Below are 22,540 nucleotides of genomic sequence, written 5' to 3' on the forward strand. Positions count from 1 at the left end.
CAAGGCAAACATACTGAGTACGAAAATCATTTTGCAATGTATGCACTGCAAAAAAAAAAAAAAAAAAAAAAAAAAACTAGTATTTTTGTATTTCCATTATGAATATGTAAACTTTCATCTTTCATCAAGATGCATTTGTTCAATTAGCAACATGACATAAAATATTAAAGTTTTATGAAAAATGTAATTTTTGCTTAATACAAGAACAAATATCTGTATCTAAACTTTTTTCAAAATTAAGATACATTTACTTGAGAAGCAAAATGACAATATAACCACTGTTTTATTGTTTTGTTTTTGCTTTTGTTTTTTTATTGTTTTTGCTTAAAATGACAACAAATTTGCCACTGGGGCAAGAAAAATAATCTTGTTTTTCCTTTGAATTAAGTTTTTTTTTTTTCTGGATTTTATTTTATTTATTTTTCCTAGGTATTCGTTCTTGTTTTAAGCAAAAACAAACAAAAGTTTAATCAATTTTTCCTAAAACAATGCTTAAAGGAGAAGTCCACTTCCAGAACAACAATTTACAAATCATGTACTCACCCCCTTGTCATCCAAGATGTTCATGTCTTTCTTTCTTCAGTTGTAAAGAAATTGTTTTTAAGGAAAACATTCCAGGATTTTTCTCCATATAATGGACTTCATTGGTGCCCGATTTTGAACTTCCAAAATGTAGTTTAAATGCAGCTTCAAAGGCTCTAAATGATCCCAGATGAGAAAGAAGGGTCTTATCTAATGAAACGATCGCTCATTTTTAAAAATAAAAATGTGTATACTTTTTAAGCACAAAAGCCAGTGTAGCACAGGTTCTGGGATGCGCGTCCACGACATACTATTGAATCACATCAAAAGGTCACACTGAACTACAGACCCAGTGTTTACAAAGCGAATGCACAAAGACTAAGAAAGTGCAAGTAAGTCAAACGCTGTTTACAAACCAAAAGGTACAACGATGTTGGACGATTCTGAAGTTGTAGGAGAAAATAAGATGGAGTTTTTCATCACACTCTACCTTTTTGAGCTGGAGTACACAGATGATGAACTTAGACGTGATTCGTAGTAGTGATGGGAAGTTCGGATCATTTTACCGACTCGGACCTTTGAGTCTCGTTCAGCAAAATGAACGAATCTTTATATGAGTCATTTCGTTCATTTTAGCAAAATATAATTAAAATGTTACGTGTCACTTCCCGAACACATCTACTGCTTACACAAACATTGATCACACAACAAACAAGACGAAACTATAATGCTGTAAGAAACAGAAAAGATTCATTCACTGTTTACCTGGGTCTTTAGTCTATGATTCGCTCACCTCACCTCTTATCTGACAAGTTTTTGGGTTTGAGTCGTTCGTTCATCACGTGACAGCCCCATAAGATGAATGAACCACTCGAAAAACCCGAAGACTTGAAACAGGTGAACTAAATCCAGTACAGAATCTAATAGGATGTTGCACATGTGCGACTGAACGAATCATTCCCCGAGACGACTCATTCTTCTGAGTCAAATTAAAGATTCATTCAAAATGACGTGCATCCCAGAGCCTGTGCTACGCCAGCTTTTGTGCTTAAAAAGTATACAAATTTTTATTTTTCGAAACAAATGAGTGATCGTTTCACTAGATAAGACCCTTCTTCCTCGTCTGGGATCATTTAGAGCCTTTGAAGCTGCATTTAAACTACATTTTGGAAGTTCAAAATCAGGCACCAATGAAGTCCATTATATGAAGAAAAATGCTGAAATGTTTTCCTCAAAAAACAATTTCTTTATGACTGAAAGACATGAACATCTTGGATGACAAGAGGGTGAGTAAATTATTTGTAAATTGTTGTTCTGGACATGGACTTCTTTAATTATATTTTGCAAAAATGAACGAAATGACTCAAAAAAGGATTCGTTCATTTTGCTGAACGAGACTCAAAGGTCACAGTTGGTAAAATGATCCGAACTTCAGTTCATCGTCTGTGTACTCCAGCTCAAAAAGGTAGAGTATGGTGAAAAACTTCATCTTATTTTCTCCTACAACTTCAGAATCGTCCGACATCGTTGTATCTTTTTGTTTGTAAACAGCATTTGACTTACTTGCACTTTCTTAGTCTTTGCACGTTCGCTTTGTAAACACTGTCGTTCCACATGACCTTTCAACGTGATTCAATAGATCGTAGCGTCATGAACGCACATCCCAGAGCCTATACTACACAAGCTTTTGTGCTTAAAGTATACAAATTTTTATTTTTAAAAAACATAATTTCTTTACGACTGAGGACAGAAAGACATGAACATCTTGGATGACAAGGGGGTGAGTATATTATTTGTGAATTGTTGTTCTGGAAGTGGAATCTCCTTTAAGGACACCCAAAGGTTTACAACAAGAAAAAGAGATGCAATTAAATCTTAAAACGTATTTGTTGAACCTGTATCTACAATTCACAATTTAGTTGGTTAAAATGATTGTGTTTAGTAACAATAATGAATGTGTAAATCGAGAAACTGATTAAATAAAGACATTTTCTCTAAATTAAAGTGGTCGATAAGAAGTCATTTAGTTGTTTTCCAACTAAGTTAACAGTTTTGTTATCTAAGCAAACATCTCTCCTCTGATCCAGGGGAACTTATAGTTACTTGTCTCAACTTGGTTAAATGCTGGAGATTCCCACAATCATCCCAGAAGGTCGTAATGAGCAGGTTTCCACCCATCTGCCAGTAACGACTCCAGACTCAATTAGAGGACATTTGTTTCGGGGAGCCTTTGGCGACGTCTGAAGAGTTATTACGCTTCCCAGATCCCAGCGAGTTTCAGTGTTCTGGCGGCCGACCGCATTCAGACGCTCCGTGCTTCTCTGTTCTCAGGAGCTTTATAGGAGCGTCGGGCGGTTTGATGTCTCGCTGACAAACACGCCCTTGTAATCCTGCGTGCCAGCATGAGCTCAAATCCTCACGTTGGCCGTAACCATTGTGTGTGTGTAGGAGCGTCTCGGAGCTCGTCGACCGTCACACGTCTTATAATTAGAGGGCAAAACATGAACGTGACACTGACATTTCTGCACATCCTTCACCAGTCAGTGTCTCACCTTAGAAAACGAGGAAATACAAGCGGTGATGGTGCAAAACTGCTGATATGTTAGGGTTTTCTGGGTGGTTACAGTTAAACAAGGGCTACAAACTAAATGCTGACAAGCTGAACGAGGCCCTCAGGCTGATTGATCACTACTTAAAGGAACAGTTTACCCAAAAATGAACATTTGCTGGTAATTTACACACCCTCAGGCCAAGATGTAGGTGACTTTTTTTCTTCAGGAGTACAGTAAAGAAGATTTTTAGCTAAAACGGTGAACCTTGGTGATTCATAAAAATTAAGTCAGCGGCTGGCTCTTTAAGAGTCAAAAAAGAGCATATCAGGCATCGCAAAATGAATATTCAATGCTGATCTTTTGGCTCATTTCTAGTTAGAGTGACCATCAGGCATCTGAAATTTTGAGTTTTGATTGAGTAACCTGTAGATCTGTGCTGCTCGAGTCACAAACTGATTCAGACCAATTCAACAGAACACAAACGAATCATTTTTTTGAATCGGTTCTTTCTGAATCGTCTGAATCAGTTTGTGGCTCGAGCAGCACAGATCTACAAGTTACTCAATTAAAACTCACTTTCGGACGCCTGACAGTCACTGGAGCGATTGTTTCACATCATCAGGAGACATGTATATTAATTTTACAGACAATCGTTTCATATCATTTTGTGTTGCCTGACCTGCTTTTTTGACACTTGAACTGCCAACAGCCATTGACTTTTTTCATTGACCTTTTAGATAAACAATGAGAAACCATAAAAACTTTCATTTCACCCCTTCATTCAGCGGCTCATCGATCTTTGGTCCGAGTCGAACTGTTTCCTCAGTTCAGAGACTGTTGGAGGAACTGGAGCACTGAATGATTCATTCATCATCGAATCATATATGCTGATATTTTGGCTCATTTTGAGTCAGAGTGACTGTCAGGCATCTGAAAGTGAGTTTTGATTGAGTAACTTGTAGATCTGTGTTACTCGAGCCACGAACAGATTCAGACGATTCAGTCAGGTGAACTGGTTCATCCGAATCATTTGAATCAAATTATTCTTTTGAATTGGTTCTTTTTGTTGAACTTTTTGGTTTTTATATGAACCACTTCACCTGACTGAATCGTCTGAATCAGTTTGTGTCTGGAGCAGCACAGATCTACAAGCTACTCTATCAAAACTCACTTTCGGACGCCTGACAGTCACTGGAGCGATTATTTCACATCATCAGGAGACATGTATATTCATTTTGTGTTGTCTGATATGCTTTTTTAACTCTCAAAGTGCTGGAAACCATCAATTTCACACCTTAATTCAGCAGCTCATGTGTCTTCATTTCGGGTCGAACTGTTTCCTCAGTTCAGTGACTGTTGGAGGAACTGGAGCACTGAATGATTCATTCATCATCGAATCATATATGCTGATATTTTGGCTCATTTCCAGTTGGAGTGATTGTCAGGTGTCCGAACGTGATTTTTAATTGAGTAACTTGTAGATCTGTGCTGCTCGAGCCACAAACTGATTCAGACGATTGAGTCAGGTAAACTGGTTCATCCAAAAAGAACCGATTCAAAAGAGTGACTCATTTGTGAACTGGACATCACTCCGGACTGTTTGCCTGAGGCTTTGGGTTACAGGTAATAATGTTCAGTTTTGTGCACAGAACGATTGTTTCACCATGGGTATTCATTTCTTTTGAATCGGTTCTTTTTGGTGAACTGGATGAACCAGTTCACCTGACTGAATCGTCTGAATCAGTTTGTGGCTTGAGCAGCACAGATCTACAAGTTACTCAATCAAAACTCACTTTCGGACACCTGACAGTCACTGGAGCGATTTTGACTGTTGGAGGAACTGGAGCACTGGAGCGCTAAATTAATCATTCATCATCGGATCATATATGCTGACATTTTAGCTCATTTCGAGTCAGAGTGACTGTCAGGTGTCCTTTTTTGATTGAGCAACTTGTAGATCTGTGCTGCTCGAGCCACGAACTGATTCAGACAATGCAGTCAGGTGAATTCATCCAAAAATTCATCCATGGTTCATCCAAAAAGAACCGATTCAAAAGAGTGATTTGTTTGTGAACCGGACATATCTCCAAACCGTTTGCCTGAGACTATGGATTACAGGTAATAACGCCGTGAACAATGTTCAGTTTTGTGCACAGAATGATTGTTTCACATCATCAGGAGTCATTGGTATTCATTTTGTGTTGCCTGATGTGCTTTGTTGACTCTTAAAGTGCCATTGACTTTTTTTCATGGACTTTTTACATGAACAATGAGAAACCATAATCAACTCGTCGGACTGTAGGAGCAACTTAAGTTCTGAATCAGTTCAGTCATTATTGGATCATATAAGCTGATATTTTGGCTCATTTCCAGTCGGAGTGACTTTCAGGTGTCCAAAAGTGAGTTTTGATTGAGTAACCTGTAGATCTGTGCTGCTCTAGACACAAACTGATTCAAATGATTCAGTCAGGTGAACTGGTTCATCCAATTCACCAAAATGAACCGATTTAAAAGAATGAATCATTCGTGAACCGGACATCACTCCGGACCGTTTGCCTGAGGCTATGGATTATAGGTTGTAAATAATGTTCAGTTTTGTGTACAGACAATCGTTGTACATCATTTTATGTTGCCTGATGTGCTTTTTTGACTCTCAAAATGCCGGTAGCCATTAACTTGTATATTATGAATCACCAAGGACCAAAGTTTCCACAGCTCTGTCTCCTCAAATCTATGACATTAATCGCATTTTCTCTCTCATTCAACCATATTCATCCAAGACTCTTCAAAGAAGTTCAAAAATGCTGAATCACCAGAGATAATAAACACTCAGCCTAAATTACAATAATTTCTCCTAACGTTACAGGATCTCAAAAACCACAGAGTAAAGCCACAATAAAACAATGACATAAAAACGAAAACACAAGCGACGTACGGAGGAAGTTCTCCACCCTGGAGAGGATCTGTATTTTTAGTGCTGATATTTACGAGTGAATGTTGGGAAGGTTGAGGAAATGTTTGACCCCGCTGTTCTTTGTTTGCCGTGGCAGCGTTTGCATCATTTCGACCCCCACTTGGAGGGAAAGACAGACGTGATGTGAAGGTGCGATAACCGAGGACCACACAAACAGGGCCGAACTGTACAGTGGGAGGGCAATGGTCTGTAACACATTACAAATAAAACACACGGCTATGGCGTGCTCGAACACACACTCGAACAAATGGCGGTCTGTTGCAATCACAGAACGGGGGCAATTATTTGAGGGCTGGGACACATTAGAGAATATTAGAGGCATTTTATCACTGAGGGTCTAATAGGTCCGGGTGTATTCAGTTGAGGGTGAATGGAGTGATGGATGAAGTCTAGGCAAAATCATTCCCAGCCATTTTCAATTCATGAAACTGGAGCTGAGACTACATGTTACCAGTGCTGGATAGTAACTGATTACATGTAATCTGGATTATGTAATCAGATCCCAAAAATTAAGTACTTCTAATTAAGAGTATGTTACATTTAAAAAAAACTTGAGTACTGTCAGGGCATGGTGACAATGGAAATTCGGGTATCAATCAACTCAACATGCTCCACCAAATCTAAAGAGACCAGTTTTGTGATTTTTGGCCAAAACCATTCAGAAGTTATAAGCAAAAATAGCCATTTTTCATATCTCCTGACCACTAGGTGGCGCTGCACCGAAATACTGTGGAAGTAGCCTCAGGTCATGTTTATTATAACACACACCAGTTTCAGTCTCAATATGCCAAACCATTGCGGAGATGTAGCATCACATCCATTTTTGCGTGCTCTTCGTCAAATTTGTTCATGCGATTTTCGAAGATGATTTAACTAATTAACTTTATTTCCACAACTTTTTTCCAGCATGGTCTGAAGATGATCTGACTCAATTTTGGTGAAAATTGGACCAGCGGTCTAGTAGGAGTTTTTCAAAGTAGGTTTTCATCATAAATCAAAATGGCGAACAGGAAGTTTGGCCGAATATGGCAAAATTGCATTATTGCAAAATTATTACAATAGCCCAGTTTTAAACATTATTAGCATTTTTGAAAATTTCTTTATAACTTTTGGCCACAAGGTGCCACTGCCCCCAAACTTTTTGAGTACTGTCAGGACATGGTGCCGAAGACACATACCGAGTTTGCGTTTGTAAAACATAGCATTTTATGCTAAAATTAAAAATGTCTGACAGTGGAAATTCAGGTATAAATCGACTCAACATGCTCCACCAAATCTAAAGAGACCAGTTTTGTGATTTTTGGCCAAAACATCCAGAAGTTATAAGCAAAAATAGCCATTTTTCATATCTCCTGACCACTAGGTGGCACTGTGCTGAAACTGTGCAGGTAGCCTCAGGTCATGGTCATTATAACACACACCAATTTCAGGCTTAATATGCCAAACCGTTGCGGAGATGTAGCATCACATCCGTTTTTGCATGCTATTCGTCAAATTCGTTCATGCGTTTTTTTAAAAATGATTTAACTAATCAACTTTATTTCCACAACTTTTTTTCCAGCATGGTCTGAAGATGATCTGACACAATTTTGGTGAAAATCGGACCAACGGTCTAGTAGGAGTTGGAAAAATTAGGTTTTCATCATAAATCAAAATGGCGAACAGGAAGTTTAGCCGAATATGGCAAAATTGCATTATTGCAATATTATTACAATAGTCCGATTTATTCAACTGTTGTTAGCATTTTTGAAAATTTCTTTATAACTTCTGCCGCACTGCCCCCCAACTTTTTGAGTACTGTCAGGACATGGTGTCGAAGACATATACCAAGTATTGTAACGATACGCCAATACGTTTGTAAAACATAGCATTTTATGCTAAAATTCAAAATGTCTGACAATGGAAATTTGGGTATCAATCTCGGCATGCTTCTCCAAATCTAAAGAGACCAGTTTTGTGATTTTTGGCCAAATCGTTCAGAAGTTATAAGCAAAAATAGCCATTTTTCATATCTTCTGAACACTAGGTGGTACTGCGCCAAAAGACTGCAGGTAGCCTCAGGTCATGTTTATTATAACACACACCAATTTCAGTCTCAATATGCCAAACCATTGCAGAGATATAGCCTCACATCCATTTTTGTGTGCTCTTTGTCAAATTCGTTCATGCGTTTTTCGAAAACAATTTAACTGATCAACTTTATTTCAATAACTTTTAGCCAGCATGGTCTGAAGATGATCTGAGCCAATTTTGGTGCAAATAAGACAAACCATCTAAGACGAGCTTTAAAAATAGGTTTTACAAACTATTAAACACAGCAAAAAAACTAAATCTTATGATACGAAACTATACGAGAGTTTATGTTAGAGACTCCAAATTTGCTGTGGTTAATGTTGGGACTGTCCTCTATCAGTGTGCCAGATTTCATAACTTTTCCACAAGCGGTTCTATGGGCTGCCATAGACTTCCAGAGCGGAAGAAGAATAAAAAGAAGAACACCAACGGATACAATAGGTGCCATTGCACCATCGGTGCTTGGCTCCTAATAAATTAGTTATTTACAAAGTGAATTATTTAGAGATGCTTTTAATTGTTAAAATTTAATGGAACCATTAAAATGGAATGCAGAAAATTAATGGGAAACAGAATTAGCTAAAAAAACGTATTTCATAGGGCCTTAAAATGTCATTTTTGTTAAACTTTTAATGAAATGCTGCTGAATTGTGTTGCTATAAGTTTCGTCATCTCAATTAATTACACATGCTTTTTGATTAAGAAAATTTAATTTAACCATCAAAACAGAGTCTAGAAAAATTAAAACAGAAAAAAAACAAAATTTGGAAAAAAATAAAACGGATTTCATAGGGCCTCATAATTATGAGTAAATATTATATTTTATGATGTGAATATCAACAAAATCGAATACATTTTATTTCAGTTTTTTTTATATCAATGTGGTACATTTATGTTAACTTTTAAAAAAGTAATCTAAAAGTAATCTAAAAAGTAGTCAGACTACATCACCTACAACGAGTAACCAAAACTACATTGCTAACTACAGTTTTCATTATGTAATCAGTAACAAACTACAATTTGTAAGTAATCTAGGCAGCTCTATGTGTTTTGTTTTCCTGTTCAGAACATCTTCAAACATGAAATGTGCCGGTCGTACCTTTTCAATCTCCAGAACTTTGTTTTTGATGGCTTGAGCATGACGTTCTTCCAGTGTCGGTTCCCCTGGTTCTCCGCCCAAACCTGGAATCTCGTCCAAATCGGAGAAAAATATCTGCAGAAGAGGAGATTTATTCTGTTTTACCTTTAAAGGCACATAAACCGAAGTGTTTATGTTTCAACCGATTTCAAGGAGTTTTTAGTGTTTTTAGTGTTACTTGGACTTTTTGATGACAAATGTTCATGTTCTGTAAAACTTTTCATAAAACAATCTTAAATCACAGTACATTTACTTGAGAAGCAAAATGATTTCTGAAAAAAAATTGAAGTGATTTTATGCTTAAAACAAGAACAAAATATGTGCAAATGGGTTCAGAAAAATACTGTGAGAATATAGAGTCAAAATGTCAAAATGCTTGAAGAATGAAGTCGAAATGTTTCGGGAATAAAGTTGAAATTATGAGAATCGAATTTTGACTTCACTCTTGTAATTTCGACTTTATTCTCATAATTTCAACCTTATTCTTGAAATATTTCGACTTTATTCTCGTAATTTCGACTTTATTCTCAAAAATATTTCAACTTTATTCTCAAAAATATTTCAACTTTATTCTTGTAATTTTGACTTTATTCTCAAAATATTTAGACTTTGTTGTAATTTCGACTTTATTCTCATAATTTCAACTTTTTTCTTGTAATTTTGATTTTATTCTCAAAATATATCGACTTTATTCTCATAATTTCAACTTTATCCTCGTAATTTCACCTTGATTCTCGAAATGTAAACTTTATTATTAAAATATTTCAATTATTTTATTCTCAAAATATTTCGACTTTATTCTCATAATTTCAACTTTATTCTTGAAATATTTAGACTTTATTCTCGTAATTTCAACTTTATTCTCAAAATATTTCAACTTTATTCTCGTAATTTCAATTTTATTCTCATAATTTCAATTTTATTCTCAAAATATTTAGACTTTATTCTCGTAATTTCAACTTTATTCTTGAAATATTTCGACTTTATTCTCATAATTTCGACTTTATTCTCAAAATATTTAGACTTTAATCCCATATAAAGTATATCATGTAAATTTATCTCTAAATATTTTTAAATAATTGAAACATTTTTAGACATTTATACTGGAAAACAAGTCAAAAATACTTTCCTTTTCCAGTCACATCGTCAGTCTTTCTTATTTATTAACCAAAATGTGTGCGTTTTTTTTTTTTTTTTTAATAAATAAATTAATAAATGATATCTTTATTTTGCAAGGTTAAATTCACAGCTAATTGATGTGCACAACTAACTGATTTTAATTATTTAATATATTTATTTGGAAGGGGAAAAAAACATTATAACTAACAATTAACTAACTACTAATTATTAATTACATAACTTTTATTTTGTAAGCCTAAATGCACATTGGTGTGCCTCTACTCTGAAATTTTGAAGAAAATTTTATTTATCTATTTCACTTTTTCTTTTTTCTTTTTTAATTATGAAGACACTTTTACCATCTGATCAATTCATAATGGAGAATTATTGCATTATTGCATTTTCACTAAGAAATCTGTACAGTAACTTACAGAAGTACATGGACTGAAAACAGTGTTTCATGTTGTCAGATGTTTCAGATACTCTCCATCTGAGCATTTACTATTATTTCTGAGCATATAAAGAATCAGTTTTGCTCTGTTAGGGCTCTTCAGATCGATATTTTGCTCTCTAGCTTGTTAAAAGCACCAGCATATAAGGGTTTTCTAAAGAACTAGAGAATATCAAAGGTTTTCCAAACTGTATTTTGGTTGTGTTGCTCAGTGTGTTTGGATTAGAAGTGACGGATACCTTGCTGGCTGATGCAGAAGCATGTGCAGATCTTCCAGAGAGATCACTGGACGGCCTGTGTTTGTCTGCAGAGACGGAGAAGAACTTAAAAACTGGGCAGAATGAAAAAGCAGTCCCTCCAAAACCATCTCAGATCTATCCGTTTAATTCAGTTCTCATCTTGGAAACGTGCTGGTGAAGGAGAATTGTGTTTATGTTCGAGTTCCCGCAGGAGAAATCAGCGACAGCGGCTCTGAGATGTTTCTGTCCACAAACAACAAACACGACGCCGCAAAGAAAGTTCATTCACATTCCAGCGGTTTAGAGTTGCAAGCGAACGGCTCCTAGGTACAATGAACAGCATGATGTTTATTTCTGTTTTGATTCACGCTTTAATTAGATTGAATGGGCAACGAGAGAATTCTTGAGAAAGAAGAAGTGATTGAGGTTTGCTTCTGATTAAACCACTGCTGTTTGTCTGAGCAATGGAGGACGGGGAACCGTACGAGTGTTGGGGAAACCTGTCTGGAAGCAGTTATTATTATTATTTTTAAATCTAACATTTTTAAGTCATGAATTTATTTGTCCACATGGAAAAAGTTGCAACATGCCAAATTAAATCTAGGAAACTCTAGTTTGTAAACTAACAGACATTTATTTAATGCTAAGTGTAATTCAAATCTGTTAACATATTTACTGATATATCACTCGAGACTTACTGATATAAAGATCAAGACAAACTTTAAGTTGGCTTGAGAAAGCCGGACCACAAAGTTTGAAAAGTTTTAAAAAGTTTGATGTTTTTCCAGTTTGAAATTGCTTGAAGCATGATTTCTAGCATGATTAGCAAATCACTAACATGTTGCTAGCAATCCTATTCTATTCTATTCTATATGCAATTCTATAGCAATCTATTTTTATTTAAAAATGTTTATATTTTAAATTTCTATGTATGTGTGTATGTATTTATTTACAGGAAATTAATTGACATTAAAAAAACACTGAATTCAAGTAAATGGTTTATTAATAAAATTAGGTAAATAAAGATCATTTATGAATTTTATTTAATTTTTGTTTTTATTATTTTATTTTATTTGTTTTTATTTATTATATTATATTATGACATATATTATATTATATAATTGTAAATATAATAGATAGATAGATTGATAGATAGATAGATATAGATATACAAAACATAAATATGATAAAATATAAAAATAAAAGCTAAATCAAAATATTAATAAATATTAATTATATTATATTAATTATATTATATTATGACATATATTATATCATATAATTGTAAATATACATAAATATAGATGTACAAAATATAAATATGATAAAATACAAAAATAAAAGCTAATTCAAAATATTGATAATTATTAATTATATTAAATTATATTAATTATATTATATTATGACATATATCATATATATAATTGTAAATATACGATATATATACATACATAGATATATATATAGATAAAATACAAAAATAAAAGCTAATTCAAAATATTAATAAATATTAATTATATTATATTATATAACTGTAAAACATATATAAATATGATAAATATATACAAAATATAAAAATAAAAGCTAATTCAAAATATTAATAAATATTAATTATATTATATTATATTATATTATATTATATTAATTGTATTATGACATATATTATATTATATAATTGTAATATATATAGATAGATAGATAGATAGATAGATAGATAGATATAAAAATATAAATATGTCAACAGGTCTTTTTTTTCTAAATAAAAAATATAAATAAGAAAATCACCTTTAAAGTTGTCCAAATGACGTTCTTAGCAATGCATATTACTAATCAAAAATTAATTTATATTTATGGTTGGAAATTTAAAAAATATCTTCATGGAACATGATCTTTACTTAATATCCTAATGATTTTTGGCATAAAATTAAAATCAATAATTTTGACCCTGTTTTTTGGGCTATTGCTACAAATATACCTGTGCTCCAGGGTCACATATAATAAACAGATGGATAGATAGATAGATATGGATAATATGGAAAATTGTCTAAGAATTGATAATTGTAGCAGTATTTTCATGCTAGCGTGATGTTTTTCTTTATGCGATCAGGTTTGGTTCATTAGCGGCGCAGTCTGACAGAAGAAACGGCTTCTGTTTGCTTCAGCTTTTATCGTGTCTGTAAAAGTGAGGCCGTATGAGCGATGACGGGAACAAAACACAGGCCTGTTGTGAGCCGACCCTCTTAACACCAAATAAATAATGACTTTAAAGTTCACAGGCTGAAAAAAGAGCCTGGAACGGGACGAGTGGACGTGTCCAATTAAACCCGAAGCACTAAAGACGCCTGAATGAAACAGAATAAAAGACATCACCTTTTCTGGCTGCTTTATGTGGTTTAGTTTACTGTTCTGAACTAGGGCTGGGAATCAATTTAAAAAAGAATCGATTCAGAGCCACTGGGAATCTTTAGAATCTGATTCATTGTCATGATCCGCCTCTTTCAGACGGTACGTTTCAGTTAAAAAAAAACAACTGCAGCTTGTTAATAGTGTTGAAAAGCTGAATTCATTTCGTTTTCATGATCTGGTTCTTTCGGACAGTTTATTTCAATGAATCAGTTCAAACATAGTGGCGAGAAGAACTGATTCGTTTCCGTGATTCGATTCTTTTGGATGATTCATTTCAATGAATCGGATTAAAACTGCAACTCATCAATAGTGATGAAAATTTTACAAACTGAAACAATATTTTAGTTTTATTAATATACTATTATAGTTAAACAATAAATAATTTGTCCAATTTTAGTGAAAAGGAAAGTGTTAAGTGTTTCATTAATAAACAATCATAACTTGTTATAAATAATTCATATTCATTTTTAGTTTTAGATTTTCCGTATTCATTTTATTTTAAACTAAACAAATAATTTGTCCAATTTTAGTGAAACTGAAACTTATTACATACTATTGTAGTTATTATTAATAATTCAGATTATTTTTTATTATTTTATTTTAATTTTAAACTAAATAAATAATTTGTCTAATTTTAGTTAAACTGAAATAGCTGTTTTAGTTTCATAAATACACAATTATAGTTGTTATTAATATTTTAAATTATTTTATATATATTATTTTTATATTTTCATTTTAATTTTAAGCTAAATAATCATTAATTTGTTTAATCTTAAACTGATACAATGTTATTTTAATGTATTAATATATTATCATTTAATTTATATATATATATATATATATCAATTATATTTATATATATATATATATATATATATATTAATTATTATTATTATTAACAATCAATAATTTGTCTAATTTTATTTAAACTGAAATAGCTTTTTTAGTTTCATAAATACACAATTATAGTTGTTATTAATATTTTATATTAGTTTTTATTTTTATATTTTCTGTATTAATTTAATTTAATATTTTAAATTATTTTATATATATTATTTTTATATTTTAATTTTAAGCGAAATAATCATTAATTTGTTTAATCTTAAACTGATTATGTGTTATTTTAATGTATTAATATATTATCATTTAATTTATATATATATATATATATCAATTATATTTATATATATATATATATATATATATATATATATATATTTATATATATATATATATATATATATATATATATATATATATTAATTATTATTATTATTATTAATAATCAATAATTTGTCTAATTTTATTTAAACTGAAATAGCTTTTTTAGTTTCATAAATACACAATTATAGTTGTTATTAATATTTTATATTAGTTTTTATTTTTATATTTTCTGTATTCATTTAATTTTAAGCTAAATAATAATTAATTTGTTAATCTTAAATATTATTTTAGCTTTATTATTTTCCATTAAAATTATTACTAATATTTCAGATTATTTTTAATGCTTTATTTTCTGTATTCACTTTAATTTTAAACTTAACTGTAAATTATTGTCACATTTTAGATAAACTGAAACTTATTCATATACCATTAAAGTTATTATTAATATTTGAGATTATTTTTATTGTTATATTTTCTGTATTCATTTTAATTTTAAACTAAATCGTCTAATTTAATTTAAACTGAAATAGCTGTTTTACTTTCATAAATACACAAGTATAGTTGTTATTAATATTTTTTATTATTTTAATTTTTTTGTATTCATTTCAATGTTAAGTTAAATAATAATTAATTTGTTTAATCTTAAACTGAAACCATGTTATTTTAGTTTTATTAATATACTATTATAGTTATTATTAATCACAGATTATTTCTTATATTTTCTCAACACATTTTTATTTTAAACTAAACAATAAAGATGTCCAATTTTAGTTCAACTGAAACTTAATATACTATTAGTTATTATTAATAATTGAGATTATTTTTATTGTTATATTTTCTGTATTCATTTTAATTTTAAACTAAATAAGTAATTAGTCTTATTTTAGTTAATCTGAAATAGCTGTTTTAGTTTTACAAATATACTATTACTATTATAGTTGATATTAATATTTTAAATTTTTTTTATATATATATTCTGTATTCATTTTAATTTGAAGATAAATTTAGTTAAATATTATTTTCATTTTATTAATATAATATTATAGTTATTAATAATAATAATAATTCAGATTATTTGTATTGCTTTATTTTCTGTATTCACTTGAATTTTGAACTAAACAATAAAATAAATAGTCAAATTTTAGTTAAACCGAAACTTAATATACTACTACAGTTAATATTAATATTTAAGATTATTTTTATTGTTATATTTTCTCTGTATTCATTTTAAATGTAAGTACAATAATTAGTCTAATTTTAGTTTAACTGAAATAGCTGTTTTACTTTCATAAATATACTCTACTATAGTTGTTATTAATATTTTACATTAGTTAATTTTTATTTTTATTATTTAGTTTCATCAATTATTTTATTATTTTTTAATTTTCTTCATAAATTTTAATTTTAAGCTAAGTAATAATTAATTTGTCTGATCTTAAACTGAAACAATGTTATTTTAGATTTATTACTATACTATTATAGTCATTTATAATTCTGATATTTTTATTGCTTTATTATCTGTATTCATTTTAATTTTAAACTAAACAATAAATACTTTCTCTAATTTTATTTAAACTGAAATAGTTTTAGTTTCATAAATACACAATTATAGTTGTTATTAATATTTTAAATTAGTTTTTATTTTCATATTTTCTGTATTCATTTAAACAATCATTTGTTAATCTTAAACGTTATTTTAGCTTTATTATTTTCCATAAAAACTATTATTAATAATTCAGATTATTTTTATTGCTTTATTTTCTGTATTCACTTTTTAATAATAATTAAAATTATTTAAAAATAATTTTAAACTAAACAATAAATAATTTGTCAAATTTTAGTTAAACTGAAACTTAATATACTATTAAAGTTATTATTAATATTTGAGATTATTTTTATTGTTATATTTTCTGAATTCATTTTAATTTTAAACTAAATAATAATTAATTTGTCTAATCTTAAACGGAAACAATGTTATTTTAGTTTTATTATCATACTATTATAGTTATTATTGTTATTCATTTTAATTTAAAACTAAATAAATAATTTGTCAAATTTCAGTCAAACTGAATCAGTGTTAGTTTAGTATCATTAATGTACTATTATAGTTGTTATTAATATTTTAAGTGTTTAATTTTAATTTGAAATTTATTACAAAAGTATTATAATTAATACAATATATTTTTAATTAATTCATTTTTTTTTTTTTTTTTTAATTTCCAAACAATACTGATAAGCATGATATGTGTTTGTTAATGTCATTCTGAAGTGTGACTCCTTTTGGGTGATATGAGATGTTGGTGATGGTTTTAACTAACTAACTAACTCACTAACTAACCACTAAACCTGCATGGAAACGCAGTGAGAGAAAGACAGGGTTTGGTCGTTTGACCTCCGTTGGGTTTCGTCAGACGGGCCGCAGCAGATCCGTTCGATTAGACGCGGCCGCTCGAGTTTCTCCTGCCGTAACCGCACCGGTGAACCGCATCCGATCCGATCCGCAGAGTTTCTCCAGAGCAGATGGAGCTACAGATTCACGGCGGAGGACGACAGGAGCATCTGGACGTGTGGAAAAACCATCAACGGAGCGACGCTGGCCTGACGGGAGCTTTTCCAGCCGCGAAACACGACACAGTGAGAAATAAACCCACACCGCAAACTAGAATTACACTAGTGAAGTGAACATTCAGGCCACTGGAGCAATATAACACAGACAAACACTCACACAGCAGCTTTAGTTTCGTTTGGACTACAAAGAAAACATATTTTAAAATTTTAAAAAATATTTAAAAATACTTAATATTTTGATTTGTTTGTCATTTTTATTCTGCACTAATTTTAATTTAACTAAGTAATAATTTAGCACATTTTAGTTCAACTGAAACCGTGTTGTTTTAGTTTCATTAATACACTATTATTATTTTTATAAATATTTTGAATTTTTATATTTTCTGTATTCATTTTATTTAAATATATATATATATATTATTTTGTCTAATTTCATTAATAGTTTCGTTTATATCCTGTCATAGTTTTATTAATATTTTGGATTGTTTTTCATTTTTATTCTGTACTAATTTTAATTAAGTAAATAATAATTTAGCTCATTTTAGTTCAACTGAAATAGTGTTGTTTTAGTTTCATTAATACACTATTATTATTTTGAATTAGTGTTTATTTTTATATTTTCTGTATTCATTTTATTAAAATATATATATATAATTTTGTCTAATTTCATTAATAGTTTCATTTATATCCTGTCAGTTTTATTAATATTTTGGATTGTTTGTAATTTTTAATTTAACTAAATAATAATTTAGCTCATTTTAGTTTAACCGAAACCATGTTGTTTTATTTTCATTAATACACTATTATTATTTTTATTAATATTTAGAATTAGTGTTTATTTTTATATTTTCTGTATTAATTTTATTTTAAACAAAAAAATATTTTGTCTAATTTCATTAATAGTTTCGTTTATATCCTGTCATAGTTTTATTAACATTTTGAATTGTTTTTATTATTATTTTAATTTAACTAAATAATAATTTTGCCCATTTTAGTTCAACTGAAACTGTTTTTTTATTAAATACATTTTGAATTGTTTTTTAATTTTTATTATTCATTTTAAAACAAAAAATTTAATTAGTCTAAATAATAGTTTCATTTATATCTCATTTTTAGTTCAATTTTTATTCTGAAACCCATTTTAGTGTTGTTTTAATTTCATTAATACACTATTATTATTTTTATTAATATTTTGAATTATTTAAATGTTAATTTTAATATTTTTCATTAATAGTTTCATTTATATCCTGTCAGTTTTATTAATATTTTGGATTGTTTGTAATTTTTATAAATAATAATTTAGCTCATTTGTTTTTTTTTTTAAACAAAAAAATACACTATTATTATTTTTATTAATATTTTGAATTAGTGTTAATTTTAATATTTTATGTATTCATTTTATTTTAAACAAAAAAATAATTAATTAGTCTAATTTCATTAATAGTTTCATTTATATCCTGTCATAGTTCTATTAATATTTTGGATTGTTTTTAATTTTTATTCTGTAATAATTTTAATTTTAATTATATAATAAATTAAACCCATTTTAGTTCAACTGAAAGTGTTGTTTTAATTTCATTAATACACTATTATTATTTTTAATAATATTTTGAATTAGTTTGTTTTTATATTTTCTGTACTCATTTTATTTAAATAAAAAAAATATATATTTTGTCTAATTTCTAAATAATAATTATAATAATAATAAACTAAATAATAATTTAGCTAATTTTAGTTTAACTGAAACAGTGTTGTTTTAGTTTCATTAATACCCTATTATTATTTTGAATTAGTGTTTATTTTTATATTTGCTGTATTCATTTTATTTTAAACAAAAAATAATTAATTGGTCTAATTTCATTATACATTATTAATCATTTGAATTGTTTTGGTATTTTCTGTATTTATGTTAAATTTAATACATTTCTCTCATTTTGATGTTTTTGTTATTTTTATTAGTTTTCTAAAAAAAAATCTGTATAGCATTTTTTTCCAAATTAGTTTATTTTATTACTTCAAGTTAGTTTCAGTAATCATGTAATCAGAAATCAACTATCATAGTTTATATTAATATTTAGTTTTTATATTTATATTTTAAACTACACAGTAATGAACTTGTCTAATTTTAGTTAAACAGTATTATTTTGATTTAAGTAATGTTTTTTTAGTTTTTTTTTTTAAATTTGAAACTGTTTTTATTTTCAGATTTTCTGTATTTATTTTAATTAATTATTTTTGATTTTGATACTTTTGTTGTTGTCGTTTTAAGATATACTAAAAATAATTACAAATGATGGCAATTAGCTGATTTTTTTTTTAAATATGTTGTTCATATATTTTATATATATATATATAAATTTATGTATTATTTCAGGTAACATTCGTTTATTTTATTTCAAAAATAAAATACTTTTTAATTAAAAAAAATAATGATAGTTTTATATTTTTATTTTAGTTAGTTTCAGTAATATACTATTATAGTTGCTATTAATATTTGAAATTCGTTTTTATATTTTAAACCACATTATTTTTTATCATTTTGATTTAATGTTATTATAGTTTTTATTAATAATTAGAAATTGTTTTTATTTTCAGATTTTCTGTATTTATTGCAATTATTTTGTAATTTTGATAATTCTGTTGTTTTTGTTGTTGTTGTTTTGTTAATGCCTAAATAGTTTTTTATTAATTTTTGTTTCACTTTTAGATATTTTACTACTAATTAAGATATACTAAAATTAATTAAATTATTGATGGTAATTAGCAGATTTAAAAAAAAAAAATGTTTAAAAAGTTGTTCATATTTTTTACTTCATTTTTAAAATTCATTTATTATTTATTATTTATTTTATTTCAAAAATAATTTTTTAATTAAAACAAATTAATAAAAAATGTTAATGATAATTTTATATTTTTTTATTTTAGTTAGTTTCAGTAATATACTATTATAGTTGCTAGTAATATTTGAAATTCGTTTTTATATATATATTTTAAACTACATAGTAATTATTTTTATTATTTTGATTTCATTAATGTTATTATAGTTTTTATTAATAATTAGAAATTGTTTTTATTTGTTTTTATTTGTTGTTGTTTTAATGTCTAAATAGTTTTTATTAATTTTTGTTTCAATTTTAGTTATTTTATTACTAATTTAGAAATACTAAAAATCATTACGAATGATGGCAATTAGCAGATTTGTTATTTAACATGTTTAAAAAGTTTTTATTAATTTACATTTTGTAATATATATATATATATATATATATATATATATATATATCAGGTAATATTTATTATTTATTTTATTTATTTCAAAAATAATTTTTTTTTTTAAATAAAATATTTTTAGTTATAATATCCCTGAACTGAAGAGGGATTTGATGTGTTTATAAACTTCTCCGGTAGCATAAAGTGCACTGATGTGTAAAAAGTGAAATAAGATGTGAATTACAGTAGTGCTGTGGTTTGTCTGACCTGATTGTTTAGTGCAGTTTCGAGCGTCCGAGAGCGACCCGCCGCTGCTGTTCTGCTTCTGTTTGCACACTCGGGACGGGGCGTATGTGCTCTCAGGTAAACGCTGGCGGACGAAGGGCATCAGAGTCCCGCGTCTGACGTCTTTACCATCAACCCTGATCGCAGAGAGCGTTTCAGTAGCGTCTCTAAACATCACATACTAGTGAACACTTGACCTGCTGCTCACATTTTGTTCAGATTGGCGATGGCCTGCAGGAGCGTGTCCTTTCCTCCTCCGCTGGATGCGGGCCGAAGACGGCCTGACCTTTGACCTCTGACCCCAGACTGGGAGGAAACAGCGCCACCAACCCTGAACAACGAGAAATCACTGGTGAGTGTTTATAGAAAACTCCTCAAAACACGTGTTTCAAAGAGCTCATTTACAGGGAAATCTGTATTTTCTCTACATACAGAGGTTTTAAAAGAAATGAAGCACAAACCGTCTGTTTAATAAGAGTCAGACAGAGACTGGAAAATGATTATGAAACACTACTTTACGACAGTATGTTTTTTGCTGCAGAAATTTTGACTAACATCATAAATGGGAAAAAAATGAAATGCTACAACAGTGTTTGGCTCCAGATCTGTGTTATTTGAGTATTATTTACATTGTGTTATATTTTACTAATATTCTGAATTAGACTTATTTATTTAAGTGTTTTTTTATTTTAATTTTAGGGTGTTTTTGTCATTTTGTTATGTATTTCTTTAACTGTTTGTTTGTTTGTTTTAGTGTTTTTTTTTTTTTTTTAATTTTAGGGTGTTTTTTGTCATTTTGTTATGCATTTGTGTACTTATTTATTGATTGATTGATTGATTTATGTAAGTGTTTATTTTAATTTTGTAAGTATTTATTTTCATTTTTGTAAGTATTTATTTATTTATTTATTTATTTATTTAAGTGTTTATTTATTTTAACTTTATTTTTTGTCATTTTATTATGCATTTCTGTAACTACTTATTTATTTATTTATTTAAGTGTTTATTTTAATTTAAGGCATTTTTGTCATTCTGTTATGCATTTCTGTAACTATTTATTTATTTATTTATTTATTTATAAGTGTTTATTTTCATTTTAGGGCGTTTTTGTCATTTTGTAGTGCATTTATTTATTTTTTATATATTTTATATTTACATATATTTTTATATATTTTACATATTTTATATATTTTATTTATGTGTTTATTTTTTTAATATTTATTTTATTTATTTATTTATTTATTTATTTATAAGTGTTTATTTTCATTTTAGGGCATTTTTGTCATTTTGTAGCACATTTATTTATTTTTTATATATTTTATATTTATAAATATTTTAGATATTTTTTATATATTATTTATATATTTCATATATTTTATTTATGTGTTTATTTATTTTATTTTTATTTATTTATTTATAAATGTTTATTTTCATTTTAGGGCATTTTTGTCATTTTGTAGTGCATTTATTTATTTTTTTTAGATATTTTATATTTACAAATATTTTATATATTTTTGTATATTATTTATATATTTCATATTTTATATATTTTATTTATGTGTTTATTTATTTTATTTATATTTATTTATTTATAAGTGTTTATTTTCATTTTAGGGCATTTTTGTCATTTTGTAGTGCATTTATTTATTTTTTATATATTTTATATTTATATATATTTTATATATTTATATATTTTTTATATATTATTTATATTTTTTATTTATGTGTTTATTTATTTTAATTTTATGGTGTTGTCATTTTGTTATGCATTTCCATAACTATTTATTTATTTATTTAAGTGTTTATTTTCATTTAAAGCATTTTTGTCATTCTGTTACA

The 22,540-nt window shown here is 28.3% G+C and overlaps 1 protein-coding gene across 1 annotated transcript in view; it reads right to left on the reverse strand.

Moving 5' to 3' along the window:
* Positions 1 to 22,540, reverse strand: part of LOC127156720 (uncharacterized) — a 43,483-nt gene that overhangs the window by 6,059 nt on the left and 14,884 nt on the right. The window contains exons 6-9 of the mRNA XM_051099751.1: positions 20,910 to 21,032; positions 20,684 to 20,838; positions 11,069 to 11,133; positions 9,221 to 9,334 (exon numbers count right to left, since the gene is read on the reverse strand). Coding sequence (XP_050955708.1) covers positions 9,221 to 9,334; positions 11,069 to 11,133; positions 20,684 to 20,838; positions 20,910 to 21,032 — 457 coding nt within the window. The remainder of the gene's footprint in view (positions 1 to 9,220; positions 9,335 to 11,068; positions 11,134 to 20,683; positions 20,839 to 20,909; positions 21,033 to 22,540) is intronic.

The sequence above is a fragment of the Labeo rohita genome, chromosome 25, assembly GCF_022985175.1.
Source record: "Labeo rohita strain BAU-BD-2019 chromosome 25, IGBB_LRoh.1.0, whole genome shotgun sequence".
Lineage (NCBI taxonomy): Eukaryota > Metazoa > Chordata > Actinopteri > Cypriniformes > Cyprinidae > Labeo > Labeo rohita.